Raw genomic sequence first — 16,640 nt, forward strand, 5'->3', positions numbered from 1 at the left:
TAAGTATTTCAGGAGATTATACCACAAACCATGTACCACTAAGCACTTCCTGTGATATCCTCTGAGAGAGATTTTGATCCTTTTATCAGAATATGTATTTTTTTCATTTCTATAAACAGAAGATCCATTGTTGTATATACATTGTTCTGCCACCAACTTTTGCACTTGGTAATGTTCTTTGGAGATGCCTCCAGGGTGCTGCTTATCAAATTCTTACCCAAATGGTAACTAGGTCCCAGGTTTTGCTAACTAGAAGAAATGGTGTATACAGCCATGCTTGGATGCATGTGTGAGTGGTGTATACGTCCTATAGTTTTGAGAGTCTAGTTATCAGATAAATTCCCAACTAGAGAATTAAATCAAAAGTTAATGTATATAACATACTTGAATGGATAAGCTAGGCTCCCTGCCGAGGCCACACTAGTTCATACTTTGATTCATAGCATCCTCTCCTTGCACCAATTATTAAGAACATAAATTCCACCCTTTTTAAGAAAAAGACTGAGATCTCTCTACATGAGATGATGTGTATGTATACATATGTACATATAATGTTCCTTATTTATTTTGCTTCTGCTATCCTTATGACCACACAAATTGACTATCCACTCATAAAGGATCCTATGAATTAAGGAACCAGCTCTAAGTCATGCAGACTACCATCTGCCTTTTCTAAAGCACCATTCTTGACACTCCATCTGGAGTTATATCCAAACACAAAGGTTTTGAAGATTTTATGTTGGTTTAATTAAATGTATCAACCTCTCTCTTTTTTTTTTTTTTTTTTTTAATGACGTCTGGGGTTTACACTACTTCGTAGTCTCTACCCACTCTAAGAATACACAAATATTCATTATGAGAATGTTGGGGGGTAGCTTTTCTGAAGCAGGGTCTCTCTATGTAAGCCTGGGTAGCCTGGAACTTACTGTGTAGACCAGGCTGGCCTCATAGAGAGATCTGCCTGCTTCTGTCTCCCATGCATGGGTTGTGCCCAGATCATTATGAAATTTATTTTAAAAACTAAATATATTTTAAAAAAATAAATTACCCTAGATCAAATGATCACCAGCCTATAATTCACATCACCAGAGGAACTAGGATACAAGTTGTATTCTAAGAGATTCATATAAAGTCCCTCACAGAACTGGGAAGGGACAAGTCCCCCAGACCTCAGGTATAGTGGGGGAGGACAGCTAATGGAGAGAGAAGTAGGAGAAAATGAGAGGGAGGAGAGGAAGGCATGTGCGACCAGGAGGATTGAGCCTGGTTAGGAATGGAAAATAGGAAAGAGAGAGAGAGACAGAGACAGAGAGAGAGAACATAAAAGAGGGAGCCAATATTGGTTTGAAGATAAAGTTGAACACAAAGAAAGGTCGAGGGAACTACAAGACTGCTCCCAACTAACAATCTCAGCTCCCGTGGAAAGGCTATCATAAATGCCCTTCCCGGAGAGTGAGATCAACAACTAACTTCTCCATGGAGTCCTCAACTAATGCCTGTTGAAAACAGGAGCAAACACCCATACATAAACACTGAGTCAAACTAGAACCCAGAAGCAGATGGAGAGGACAAGACCATGCGGTAGAAGTACATAGAGACAGCTTACCTGAACAAGGAGGAGCTAAGGGCCACTAGACTGATAGCTGGGAAGCCAACAGGGGTCTGACTCGGACCCCCCTGAATATGGGTCTCAGCCAGAAGGTCTGAGCAGCCTAAGAGACCTCAGACAGTGCAGCCAGGATGTATCCCTGGTGCACAAAAGGACTTTGCAAACATATCCCCCATGGAGGGATAACTGCCTTATTCTAGAGATAGGAGAGAAGCCCTAGTCCCTACTTCACAGGACCTGTCAGATCTACATGACCCCAACTGGATGGCATTCCCCTACATATTGTATTGTGGTGGGGGGTTGGGAGGGGAGGGTGTTTAGAGTGCATGGGAGAGGGTAGAGAGGGCAAAAGGGAGGGAAGGAGGGAGGGAGGACTTGGGGGGAGGGAGGGAGGGAGGGAGAGGGAACTGGGATCGACATCATGTAATAATAATAAAAAAAAAAAAAAAAAAAAAAAAAAAAACGCTTTGACTCCAAAATTTAAGTTGAAGAACAAGTTACTGGGGAAAAGTATTTCTATTTTGTTTCCACAGAAAATGAAAAGATGTGGATTCCTTCCAGACTAATGTGGTTTGATCACACCAGACCGCCTGAAACAGAGTACAAGCTGATCCTACATTCCAAACAGCTGGACAAAACAGCCCTACAGACTACAGCTAGGATATCTGAATCTTCTTCGAATCCCCCAAGACAGCGCCCCTTACCAGCAGGAAGTAGTTTGGAAAGAACGACGCCCAAATTCCCAAATATTGTGTATAAATGTTTGTTTTCATTTAATTGGACTTTGTTATATAAAATTAAATAAAAAATACTCTATATGCATAAAAAAATAAATAAATTACAAGAAAATGACAGTCTAAACTTTTTCTGATAGAGACACAGCCAAAATGCGCTTCATGTAGCACATGACCTCAGATTTCGTTTCTGGTTATAAGCAGAGCAGGTGGACAGAGGCAATAGTCAGCTTGCACTGAAGCGCCCAGGCCTGCTCTGGAGCCCACAGATATGTACATACATTCTGTACCTCACCTAAAACTAGTGTGTGTGTGTGTGTGTGTATGCAAGTATACATGTGCGTGTGTGCATGTGCACAATCATTTATTCATGTCTATATGTAGCTTTGAATTCACAAGTATGTTTTTTATCTATTTGCAGGGACAAGTCAACCACTGTAGAAAGGAAACTTCATGAAAAAGGTATCATAAAAACACCTACTGGATTCTTTACTGTACTAACAAATTTAATGATGACAACTTCCTTATATTTTTATTACATACATAAAAAGTGGATTAGTCCAGGCATGGTGGCACATGCCTTTAATTGTATCACTTGAAAGGCAGTAGCAAGAAGATGTCTATGAGTTCAAAGCCAGCCTAGTCTACATAAGGAGTTCTAGGACAGCAAGGACTACCATAGAGAGACCCTATATCAACCATTTTTGTTTAAACACAAAATTAAAAAAAAAAAAAAAAAAAAAAAACCCGGCAATGGATGAAGCTTTCAGTTTCCATGTAAACTGCTGTGGCACCTAGTTGCAGACCCGTGGCTCCAGCCCCACACAAGAGGCTCCTTAAGTGCAGGTAGCTGGGCCCCATTCCCTGACAGTTGCCGAGTCTTACTGGCAAGACTAGACATCAGTGTCTCTAAAATTCCACCGTTGGTCCCAGGGTAGAGGCCATGCAGTAGGAAATGCAAAGTGGTCTCTTGAGACAGGACTCCTATATTATAATAATAGTGTCCTCTGCACTGCCTTGCCCAACTTTCCATTCACAGAACCAAGGGTGTGAGAATGTTTTACAGACACACATCCATGGTATCTGATGACAACTGACATCACACAGTCTCCAGGAAAAGCCCACCCTCACACTGAGTCTTCCTTTATGTTTCTATTACATGGGATTATCTTCAGGGAAGCATATGCTGTACTCTGAGACTATCCCTCACACTACCCTACAACTCCCCCTCTCCCTCTCTCAGTAGTCCCCTCGGTTCCCCAGACAGTTCCTCTTCTCCTTTCATGTCACAGGTCCATATGGAATTTTGTTCAAGAACCCAAGGCAATAGCACAGACTCAGTTCTTCCTTGACAATGAGCCAGCCTAGATTATAAAGAAAGAAAGAAAGAAAGAAAGAAAGAAAGAAAGAAAGAAAGAAAGAAAGAAAGAGAGTGGGGGTGGGGGAAGAAAAGAAAACCACTGAGCCTCTCTATAGATGCTAATTTGCAGAGGAAACAGGAAGAAAAAAAAAAAAAAAAAAAAAAAAAAAACTTGACCTGATGAATGAAGAAGGCCAGTGAAAACCTGGTGACAACCTGTCAGCTCATCTTGCAGCCACTCAAACACACAGACAAACTGTACTTTACTCTCTATGCACTGGCATGAAGGCACTGGAGGATGGCTCCAGCAGACAGTTCACAGAGCACCATCTCTGTGTGAGGGTTCAAGATGTTACAGAACAAAATGTTTGTGTTTTTAAGGCTCTAATGTAATTTTCAATGAGAAGAATTTGTGGTAGCTTTAAGTACCCACATTTAACTCTGGCCAGATGCTTTTCCCAATTTTTAAATTTATTTTTAGCTTAGCACATGGCTTTAGTGGGAACTGAAAATGATAGATATATACACATTTCATCACATTTGCAGTGTGAAAATAGTAACACTTGCAGTAGTTTGTGCATGTTATTTTTTAGGAAAGCAAGGAATTGCACTATGAAGGAATATATTTGAAATATGCTCATGTTGCTATGTAGCATCTCTACATACAAGAAAGATCACAATCCCAGCCATACTCTAAATATATTGTAGCATCCTATTTAGTTGCTTTTATTCAAAAGCCCTTCCAATGTTTTATATAGAAACAGCTGAAAGGAAAACAACCTAAGCAGGCAATGTTCTTGAGCAGATTTTAGGAAATGTTTAATAACAGACCCAGGGTAGAAAATAATCAAAACCCCACCCACCTCAGCCTCCTCCAACCACACAGAGAGACTTGAAAGGCAGTAGTATACTATTGAGGTTTTTTTTGTTTTGTTTTGTTTTGTTTTTATTGTTTGGTTGATTGGTTGGTTTAGCTTGGTTTTTGTCTGTTCCACCACATCAGGTGATGTGTAGGCAAGTAGGCCAAACCAATCAGGACAGCTACTATCCCATCTGTACTATGAGAGCTGCTGTTGGACTGATTACCACAGATTTCAAGTCGTAATCACCCATGTACTTGACAGTGTCCTGAGACAAAGTCACCCGTCTGTTATGGGAAAGAGAAAGCAGAATGCTCCTGTGAATCTAGAATCTGTCAAGGAGGATACTACATCCTGGTTTCTGAAGAAGTAACTTTCACTGCTCTGTACTCGTCACATAGAACAGACCTAGCTGGGAAACTTTTAATGAGAAGCAATAAACTAAGATCAACTTACTGGAGATGTGGTTAATCGAAGGATAGTTCCATTTTTTATTTCATTGCGATTCTGCAAAAGAGGAAAAGAAAAGCTTTAGCAAACCTTTAAGTAGAAGCTTAATAAAGAGAACAAAAGCAAATATATCTCAACCTTGATTCTATGCAACCAACATCTTTGTGATTCCTTCTATTTTCACTTGTATAATTTTCAATTATTTCTGCAAAAAAGCTTAACTCAAAGAATAGGAATATGAGACCTCAGAATGGCAAAGCAAAATAATAACTGTAAAAAGGTATTCAAGGAACCCAGCCTACAAATTCTACACATGACAGAACTACAAACATGCCCATAAATAAAACTTGTATGATGATATCCACATTTACTCCTACATCAAAACTGTTCAAAAATTAATTGTGGGAATAGCTTTGTAACCCTTCCCAAACCAAAAAGAGCTAAATTGAACATATGTAACATAGTTAAAGTTTGTTCTACAAAGCACATCTCAAAAAAGCTGGGATTTTTTAAGGATTTCTTGGCATTGGCTGGTTCCACAGGCATGCTTCCTTCAGGTAAGGAAGAGCAGCCCAAATGAGCAGAATCCCAGGCAGGCTGTGAACTTGGAGCCTCCCTTGGCATCCTTAGTACTGAAGATTGAATTTCACTGTCAATTCCAGTTATTTCCACCAGAATATGCACCATGCTTAAGCCTCCAGGAGGTGGCAATCTAGCAGGACTCAGCCTGGCTGCAGCCCCAAGAAGCTCTGAGACCAGAAGGCTCCCTTTCCACGTCCTTTGAAACAAGCCACAGACTATATGGTACAGCAAGTGCACAGAATTGGTGGGAAATTCCTCACTGGTGTGTCAAAGACCCATCCATTACTTGTTTCCTTGTCCAGTTCTCACTAGTTACAGACAATAAGTTGTCTACAAAGAACTAGCTGTCAGGGGCCCAACTGACACTCCCTCTCAAAGAAAAGTAGTTCTGAATACTTCGCACCATGCACAGGCAAGCCTGAAAAACCTGTCCCCAATGGAAAACAAACAAATAAAAAATAAAACAAACAAACAACAACAACAAAAAGGCCTTGCATCCCTATCTAGAATGTCCCAGAAACACCAACCAAGTAACTCTGTAGGGAGTTGTCGCAGAGGGATAAGGTGGGACCCAATGGCCACAGAGCAGGCTGGCTTGGAAAAGCAATGTAAATAAATTCAGGTCCTTTCAAGCTTAAGGAGTCTACAATTCTATAAGAATGAAGAGGAAGTCAGCAAATAGAAGCTGCAGACTACTGAGGAAGCTGATCCTTCCTTCCCTCCATGGCCAGCTTTTGAGCACACTGAGAAATCAGTCAGAAGATGGAGAACTAAAATTCTTATTAATTAGGGACTCTGTAGAACAGGCAACTTCCAAGATGTAAACCCTCAGATAAGGCAAGACTGAGGGCAGGCATCTTCCAAAGAAAGGAAAAGTGTGTTCTCTCTGAACATTTCAATTTTGGAATGAAAGAAGCCAGAAAAGTTCAGAGATATCGTTTCAGGGAAAACTGAACTGGGAAGTTATGTATTTTATTATTAGTGCCAATATGTTAGCATTAGGGACAAGATCTTTGTTTTTAATGTATACCTAATCAGAATAATAAGTTTATGCCCATTTTAAAGATAGAAACCAAGGCTCTCTTGACCCAACATCAAGGTCAAAACCAGGAGGATTCGAGGCTGGGTGAACTGGCACCAAATGTCTTGTTCTACCTCTTAATCCTCTCTGTTTTCTTCCTGGGGCTGGCGAACAGCCAATCATCTGTTCTGAGAGCCAAGAAAAGAGAATGAAGTTAAAGAAAGCTCTGTGGCCACCCATGGCTTCCCTACATGCCCTGAGACAGCATGATATGGGGTTCTAGTAAGAGCTGGACTGGAAAAAAAGGAGATCTGCCCCCAGGCTCCCATATATCCATATATATGGGAATATATTCCTTGCTTTCTGAAATCAGAGCAAGACTTATATGAAGAAAGAGCCAGAGGCTGGTTTGTCTACTTGCTTAAAGCCAAAGAAGTGTCCACGCTAGCTATAGCTATAGCTATAGAGAGAGCTTGTTTCAAAACCCTAGCTAACTATTCTAGTCTGATTCCTCTTCTCTGTGATGGGGAGAACAGGTCCTTGCCTGTTTAAAAAAAAAAAAAAAAAAAAAAAAAACAGAGGAGAGCCTGGATGGCCTAACCTGGAACTGTTTAAAATGAAAGCAGTTTCTGCTGTTCTTAGAATGGCAGCCATTACTCTGGCCACACCCCTTGGACCACAGCTAACTCTCCTTCTGGGCCTATTATGTGGTTTGTATTTTGAATAAAAGAGAGGGGTGGGTTGGTAGGTAGGTAGGTAGAACTATCATTACAATCATTACAAACTATCAGTTCCTGAAAGAAAGCCATCTGAATTCAGAGAGAATGACAGTGGTACATCCTTGCTTCCCAGACTACATCCTATCTGGAAAATCAACCAATCACCAGATCACACCTCATTTATCCTGGCTGTAATATTCATTAACAACAGGAGAGGCTTGAGTTCTCTGGTTGCATGAATCCCACCACAATAGCACAGTCTGCCAGAAGTGAAATCACACTTAACTTCCAAGCTCGGGATGGGAGCTGCCCCATCTTCCTCAAGTAATTACAAGGATTCAATGGGCTAGTCCACTAGAGCTGTTTAGAATACGGCTCACACATTGAAAATACTCAGGAAACAATCCAAACGTTTATTATTAAACAAAAACTAACATCCACAAAGTACATTGGTTAACATGTGTGTGTTTTTGGCTAGTCCCTGTATCCTGTTGTGGTTTGAATGTGAAAAGTCCCCCAAAAGCTCATGTGCTTGAACATTTGGAGCCCAGCTGCTAGTACTGTTTGAGAAGGTTATGGACAAGATGGAACCTTCTAGAAGTACATCACTCGAACAGGGAGTTGTGGTTTTACAGACAAGCCCAACTTCCTGTTACCTCTCTGTTTCCAGTGTATGCTTGAAATGTGACCATTCTATTTCCTGAATGCCAGGCCAGCCTGATGTGCCTGATACCATGCCTTCATACCCATGATGACCCCTCTGGCACTATAAAAGCCAAAATAAAACCTTCTTCCCTAACTTGCTTTTAGTCATGGTATTTTAACATAGCATCAGTAAAATAACTAGCAGATAGCCTGATAAGTAAATATCACAGTACACTCTATATTAGCCTAAAGACATAAGCACATTCTGTCAGAAAAATAAATATTGATAAGCACACGCTTCTTCAAAAAGCAGATCAGCATGGCTATGGAGGAATTCTGCCCTAGAGCAGCTCACATAGGCTTTGTACTTCTTGTTCTCTCTACTACCCTACTCAGTCCTCCTCAATGCATTCCTCCAAGCAACAACATAGTGTGTGTGTGTGTGTGTGTGTGTGTGTGTGTGTGTGTGTGTGCGCACACACACACACACATGTGGTGTCTATGTGTCTGTGTGTGTACATGTGCACAAGTATGTATTTGTGATATTTTATTTATCTACTTATACATTGTTCCTGTCATTTCAGCCTAGAATAGCATCTCTACGAGAGTGAATATTGAGTGTATCATGACAGTATCACTCAACCTAGAATAACAGTGACTTGGCATGACCTTGCCCATACCATTGTTCAGTAAATATTTGCTGAATAAATGGCTATATGTAGTTCAGGTCATAAATGAAGCACTGGAACAGATCCAAAATGAAATAGACCAATTCTCATTCTCTAGAGAGTCAACTGAGAAATTCCCACCCTCATCCACTTTATTCCTCCAGAGTCTCCTGCTGGGGTCAGAGGCCTTAGTGCTCACTGCAAGAGTTTCCTAAAAATTCCAGAAACTCTAAAATGGAAAGCATCAACCATTTTCAATACAAGATTCTTTGACCCCTTTTTCAAAATGCTCTTCGTTTCTATCAATCCCAGAGTGTATGTAGCATCATGAACCATGCATTTTAAATGCCTATCTAAACCAAAGTTCTAAGTTTCAGTGTATTCCACTTTCTCTGATGGTCTTGTCAACTAGATCAGGCTGTCTGATGTGCCAAATGGATGTGTCAACTGACCTTGGTATTGTGATAAAGTCTTTTGCAAATACTCAATATGATAAATCATCAGAGAAATGTAAATCAAAACCAAAGAACCACAGTGATTTATCACCTCACTTCTCTAAGAATGGTTATAAAAAAAAAAAAAAAAAAAAAAAAAAAAAAAAAAAGACAAAGTGACTAATCCCAGGACTTAGGATGCAAAGGAAGGTAGATCTCTGAATTGGAGGATTGCCTGATCTATAAAACAAGTTCCAGGACAGCAAAGAAACCTTGTCTCAAAAAAAAAAAAAAAAAGCCCAAAAGAAAAAAGACTAAAGTACTGTTAAGAATTAAGAAAAAAAATGGAATACTGCACACAAAAGTTAATACAGTTATTGTGGAAAATAATAGCAGTTCCTCCAAAACTCATAAGAACATCTCCCATACATCCCAGCAATGATGCCATAGGCATATAACCAAATCACTGTGTGGGTAAAACATCTACACTTGGATGTTTACTGTAGTGATATTCTTGATAGCCAAAAATGTAAGCAACCTAAATGTCCATCAAATGATTTATGGATACAGAAACACAATAGAAGAGAAATCAGCCAGGAAAAAAACAGAATTGTATCATTTTGAACAAAGATAGATCCAAAGTTACTACACCAAGGGATATAAGCTAGGTACAGAATGACAAAGAACACATTATCTAATTCATATGTGAAATATAGAAAAGGAGGCCCCACAGGAATTGAGAATGATGGTCCAGAGAGGCTGTGGGGGAAGGAGGAAAGCAACTGAGTGGGGAAGAGAGTAGAGAAAGGCTACTAAATGGGAGCTAAGCCACGGGGGTATGGAAGTTAGGATTCTGATAGGGCATTACACAGAGAGTGACTCTACATAACTATTACATACTGTGTGCCTCAAAGAACTAGGAAAGAGGATTTGCATGTTGCCACCATTTAGGAATAATAAGTATCCAAGGAAATGGATTATATAAGACCTGGGGGATAATTCTGTCAGTCAAGTGCCCAATTGGCAAGCATGACAACTTCATTTCAATCCCAGCTTTTACATAGAATAGCAAGCAGTAATAACCTGTACTGTAATACTAGCCCTGAGGAGACAGAACGTAGTGAATCCTTAGGGCCTGCTGGCCAGTCAGTCTATCATCATCAATAAAAGCCCCAGGCCAGGAGAAGGCCTGCCAAAATTTAGAAGTGGTAGTTGTCTCATGACACTCAAGGCTGACCTCTGGACTTTCCACACATCCACAGGTACACATCCACATGCACACCCCTGTCTATATGCCCAAATACTCTCTCTCTCTCATACATATACACACACACACATACACACGCACACACACACACACACACACACACACAGAGAGAGATTGTTAACAATGTATAAGGATACCAAAACATCAGATGGTCTCAAAAGTAGGTGCAATTGTTATGTTTTTAATGTGCCAGTTAAATTTTTTTAATTTAAACTTTACAAAAGGAAAGACCATCATAAAGACACTTTGAGAACAAGCATTTTGAACTTCAAGGTAGCACTGTCTACAGTAAACAGGACTCATGCCACCTCTTCCAAAATGAAGAGAAAAAAGAGGCTGAAAGAACATCTCTGCCAGGCCTGCACACAGGGTATGAGAAAAATGACATGTGGCCAAAGGAAAGCAGCTGACAGTGCTGTCGTATTTACCCCCACAACTCATTACAGTCTGTACTAACCCCTGACATTTACAGGCACCCCAAAAGGATGTCTGTGTTTCTTTATGTACGTGTGAGGCTGGATGATAGGATCCTGTGGAAGAATGGCATTACTGTCATATCTTACCCTCTAGAACTTGTTTTCCAGTATGCCAACTTTCTACTTGGGCTAATCCAGAATTGTATCTGATCAAAAGCACAAATGCTTCCTTTGCTTAGCAGCAAAGAACCTCACTGGGTGGGGAAGCTCCCAATATTAGGGGTCTTGGCCCTGAGCAGGCAGGTACCTCCACCTTGCCATCTCCTCTCTCCATTATGGTCTGTTTTACCTCACTCAGTTGTGAGGAGCCCCCAATTTTAGATGTTTTACTCAAAGATATCACTGTTCTTCAGAAGCATTGCTTAAGCACCAGACAGAGTGACTCTGCACGTAAACATGACTCTGTTAATCCATCATCTGTCCATTGGCTTCACTTTCCCTTCTTGAGACTAATGAAGCAACTAAGGGCAATTGGCTGCTAAGCTACAGAGCAATTTCTTTGGATGGAAGACAGCAGATGACCTTTAGGAAGGAGCATTAAAATACCCTAAAGTAAACTCTGCACTCCCCCCTTCAATGATCTAGCAGGAGAGAAAGAAGAGTATGGGTGAAGATAAAGAAGCCCATTTCCTACAACTGACACATGGCTCTTCCAGAGCTACTGGTCAGAGATGCTGCCCTTCCCACTCCAGCTGCAACACTTCACTTCTGCCCAGTAATGGTGCCTGCCATCTGTGGTTTCTTTACTACTCTTGTCATGCTCAGTTGTCACTATCTTAATGCTTTCACTTTACACAGCAGCCTGGTATCCTGTTCTCAAGTCTGAAAACTGAAAAACCACAACAAAGAACAAGGCCTATGGTCAGAGATAGTAAGGTCCCACAGACTGAGGACCTCACCCACAGAGAGTAGTCTACTCTCTTGCTATCTGGGGTCAGCAGCTCCCAGCACCCCAGGAATATCCTAGAACAGACAAGTCTGAGTGGACAAACAAAGGAGGCTGCCTGTCCCCTTTGTGTTTTAATCGAAGGTCAAAGACATAGATAAAGAACACTATGTTTTTCTGGTGACAAACAGGATTGTTTTAAAGGAACAGACACCACTCAATGTCTACTAATGTTCAAAAGTGGGGAAGCATATTTATTTTCACATAGCAAGAAGCACCCAGGCTCTGGATCTAAAATTCAGATACAATGCACTTCAAATCCCTAACCTTCTAACACCCTGGAATGTTGTCCACTGTAATTTGTTCACTAGAGAATGGGATGTGATTGTGATAATACTTAACAGAGTGTGGGCAGTCTCCACATGCAGAAACCCAGGGCACAATGTTAACATTCCATCCCATTGACATAAGCAAAGGCATAGTCTGAGCGCCATGGGATGAGGTCAAGTGTTAATTAAATCTCTCTCAAGACAGGTACTGTGCTGTAAAACAGTAGTAGGATAAGGAAGCTGGACCCACAGTGGTCTGGGAGGTACAAAGGACCGAGAGGAAGAAAGCTCCAGCTTGGGCCTGCACCAACCACTCTCTATCAGCTTGTTTTCTTATCAGCAGAAGCGAGACAAAGGGCGCAATGCCAAAAGTCAATACTCTTCTTATTCTCAATACAGCAAACAGGAAATATTTTAGGCTCTTGAGTAGGACTGCTGATATGATGAAAGAATCTCAGGGAAAGAAAGCCGTCAGATGTGGTTGGTTAGAATAGAAAGGAGAAAAGTCAGGAAACTAAGCTAGGAGACAGACTTGAGCAACTGTGTACAGGTTCCAACCCCAGAGATGCAGGCCCACACAGCACCTCCCAGTACCAAAGTGAATAATGCAAGATACCAAGAGTTCGTAGGCAGTAGGTTCCATGGTAAAAACCTATGCCTTTCTCTCCGTTGCAGAGCATGACTATCTAGAAAACAAGGGACACATTTTTTGGTGTATGAATTTTTGCCATGTCTAACAGTGACCTTTAAAATGCTCAAATTCAACATTTAAGGTTTTATCTTATGGAAAAGTTAAAGATGCAGCTAATATTTCATAGTCATTAGTGATAATTACCCATACTCACATTTAACTCAGAGTAAAAAACTAAGGTCTGGAGCATTTATCTAAATTATTCAATTATTACTAAAAAATAGCAAGTCAGATATTGGGGTAAAAAACCTGATAGATCAAGAAAGTGACTGAGAAACAACCACCTAGCTCTCTCTCCAAGCTTCCTAGATCAAAATGGCCCTTGACTCTTTCTAAGCCCCTCCCTACTCCTTCCTATGCCTCGCTATCATATCCTGGGTCCTCCAAATTCTCTATGGCTAATTCAGGTCAGCTAGTCACTGACTCCACCCCCTGATTCAAGGTTAACTTTATTAACAATCTAAGAGTGTTGCACTGCACTCAAATATCATGCAACAAAGGTCCAAGCTGCATAGACTAGTCATTTGCTTGCTCTTAACTCAAAACCCACTGACCATGGCCCTGATTTACTGCATTGAAGCTGGACCTTTCCTTTTGCCAACTGGAAGAATGTGATGCTTCACCAATAGAGAGCAATGAGGTGAGCTTCTCCCCCAGTATTACTCCACGTGAAGGCTCTCTGTTCCTGAACTCATGCACACTCCAACAACCCTTGGCCTGACTCTTACCAAAAACCACTTCTAAGCAGGTCTGCAACCTAACCTCCAGCAATAAAGCAGACCTATGGTCTAGCATAAGTCAACTGGTCAAGTTGCTTTCCTCTGACCAATCTGTGAATGATGGGCAGTTGGAGAAGTCTCTATGGTAGTCATATAATCTGCTCAGAGCTACACATGGAAAGACAGTGTTCACTCTTGATCTTAAGCTACATGATCTTCCTCAGACTAAGGGCCACATCACTTTTCTGCAACTATTCCATCTAGGCTTATCAGAGTCCCTTTTACTCTGGTACTCATAATTAACCAGCTTTTACTAACACCCAGTTATCTAATTAAATTTCTACTAATTCAATACTGGTATTATTTCTGTATACTGATTAAACTCTAACTAATATAGTAAGTCTTCCAAATGTTCCTCAGGACAAAGGAAAATTTAAAGCAATGAAAATTAACCAGGTTAATTATGTAATATGGTCACTAAAGTACTGCTGGAGAAGAATGCTTAGTGTTTAAAAATAAAGAACTTCTCATTGTGTAAGAATATGGGAATTGACAGCAAGCTGTAATAGAGTATTAGTCTAAATGCAGACAATACATCATGCACATGCTGAAGAAAAGCTCTATTGGGTGACCCAATGTTTGGTGTTCCTCATCTGCAATATGGGAAAGAAGACAATAAGAAGAGTGCCTGACAGACGAAGCCTTGCCCATGTTTTCAAGAGAGTTTGACTGTCAAGGTTTAGGACAGAAGAATCTGTACTAAGTGAAAAACAAACGTGGAACAGTCTAATACCATTGGAATGGAGACTTGACTGACAGCCCCTGCTGCTAAAAACTTCAATCTACCCTCAACCAAAGGGCTTGAGCTAGGTTTAAACCTGAGTTATGATGGACAAGTTAGAATCTGTAGTCCCAGACAGAAAGTTCTCCAACCACATCTAGGAGAAAGAAACTCAAGCTTGGAAAAAAGACTTTTTTTTTTTTTTAAAGGCTAATTCTGGAGGCATTAGCAGTGACCATGGGGACTCTAACAGTTCAGAAAGTACCAGCTTCATGTCCTATTCTAGACAGCACCAGTGCCAACTAGTGTAAAGAATAAAAATGCTGTACTAACCTTCACACCGGAGAGCTGGGGAACAAAATTATGGAAACACTTAGGAAAAGAAAAGTATCCAAGTGTGAGTCAGTGTACTGTCAAATGAAATTCTGAGCACTAGAAATCTGCCTTGATGAGAGCCCAGATGTGGGTGTCAGGGAGGCCTGATGCAGCCCTTGCCTTCAGTGATAGCAGCTTTGACATCTGAGCATGCACTACACCTGTCAAGCAGAAGGTGCACAATAAAAACATGACATGCTGCTTAGATTTATTGTTTAGATTTTCATTATTTTATTTATGTGAGTATGGGCATTTTGGTTGCCCATGGATATATATACATATATACATATACATATGTATGTATGTAGGCACATGTATGCCTGGTGTTCATAGAGACCAGGAAAGAGCATAGGATCCCCTAGAACCCAGATCACCTTGAAGAGCAGCCAGGGCTCCTAACTGACTCCCGCTGGTTAGTTTTTAATGTCTACTTAATACAATCAAGAGCCACCTAAGAATAAGGAACGTCAATGCAGGAACTGCCTAGATAGATTAGTATGTAGCAAAGTCTGTGAGAGATTGTCTTGATTGATGTGTGTTAAGTAGGATGTCTTTCAAACACACGGCCTGTGATGCTCAAATCGCATATAATAAAAGTGACACGGTATTTGTATCTTATCTCTGCACACTCTCTTGTATGTCTTAAATCATTTCAAGATTATGTATGATCCTTAAGAAAATGGTTGTTAGACTGTATTGTGCAGAGAATAAAGACAAGGAAGAAAAGTGCTACAAGAAGTACTTAAGAAAAATAACACACTGTCAGCGGTTTGTTTCCATGGATGCAGAACACATAGGTAAGATGTGATCACTGTACTTTTGTATAACATCCCTCATTGCTATATAAACATAGTCACAACCACACTATGTAGCATATTGTTGTGTTTAAATCATCCCTCAGATTGACACACTAAGTGTACAATGGCTTCATTATATTCATAAAAGTGAAGTAGTTTGGTGACCGGTCCTGAAGAAATGGAGAAGCTTCCATGGGGAAGGGCATGAATTTTAGGCAGATGAACTGAACACAGGTCAGCCTGAGCATTTGGTGCTCCTACCTAAAACACTGTGTACAAGGATTCTTTTTCTTTTTCTCCTTTCCTCATCTTGAATGTCTCGGGAATCTGAAGTCTACAGATCACATGTCTGAACAATATTTTTGAGTGCATGAAATAAATTGTGCAAGCTTGCAAACAAGTCAAATGGCTATTTGAGTATTTTTAAATAATATCATAGTAGTGCATGCTCTACGTTATCCATGAAGGGGTGGGGAAACATCTTCTTCTGTAAAGAGCTAGTCAGTGGTTTATGCAGTGTAGGTCAGAAGGTGTCTATGGCAAGAGAGACATCCAGATGAAAAGGTGCAACCTGTGCTCTGGAATCTTAACATGCCAAAATGGATGGCAGCATGAATTTAGTTCCTATGCTTCAGTTACTGACCTCTGCACTCATGTGTAAAAAAAAAAAACAAAATAGGTTTTAGGCCTATGAGCTACCATTTCTAATAAAGTACAGTGGTCATAAATAATATTTTAAGATTCCTACAAGAATAGTATCAGATAGCCCTGACTCCTCCTGGTTCCAAAGGCCTAGCTGCTATGTATATGATTATGGCTTGCTGGGAACCTTCCTGATAGAGAATGAATGTAAAGCTGACTTTTTCATACAGTTACAAGTTCCTGAAAAACAGATTAAAATAATAGCCCTCCATAATACTAAATTCCTACATGGTTTTAGAAGACCCAGCCCACTGTGTCCCTAGCCAACATTTACAATCATATGTGACATCCCGCCCTCACCAGCCCAATATCCTGTTCCCTCCTTTTCTCTAGCACACCAAGTTCTATTATGCTTCAGGACATGAGTACTGCCTGTTCTGAACTTCACAGCACTATGATCTGGCTCCCTTTTAGTCTTTTTAAAGAGACAGTCCCTTGTGCTTTGTAGCAATTATGGCCAGGATGGATAGCCATGGCCTTCCATGGGAATATAAATTGCTCCAGCATTGGTATAAGCAGAACGCAAACCCAGAGC

The 16,640-nt window shown here is 40.6% G+C and overlaps 1 protein-coding gene across 4 annotated transcripts in view; it reads right to left on the bottom strand.

The window, feature by feature from the left end:
* Elmo1 (engulfment and cell motility 1) overlaps window positions 1-16,640 on the bottom strand; it is a 526,201-nt gene that overhangs the window by 370,883 nt on the left and 138,678 nt on the right. For all 4 annotated transcript variants that reach the window (XM_051194660.1, XM_051194662.1, XM_051194659.1 and 1 more), the window contains exon 5: window positions 5,020-5,070. In XM_051194660.1, the coding sequence (XP_051050617.1) occupies window positions 5,020-5,070 (51 nt within the window). The remainder of the gene's footprint in view (window positions 1-5,019; window positions 5,071-16,640) is intronic.

This window comes from Phodopus roborovskii, unplaced genomic scaffold (genome assembly GCF_943737965.1).
Source record: "Phodopus roborovskii unplaced genomic scaffold, PHOROB, whole genome shotgun sequence".
Taxonomy (NCBI): Eukaryota; Metazoa; Chordata; class Mammalia; order Rodentia; family Cricetidae; genus Phodopus; species Phodopus roborovskii.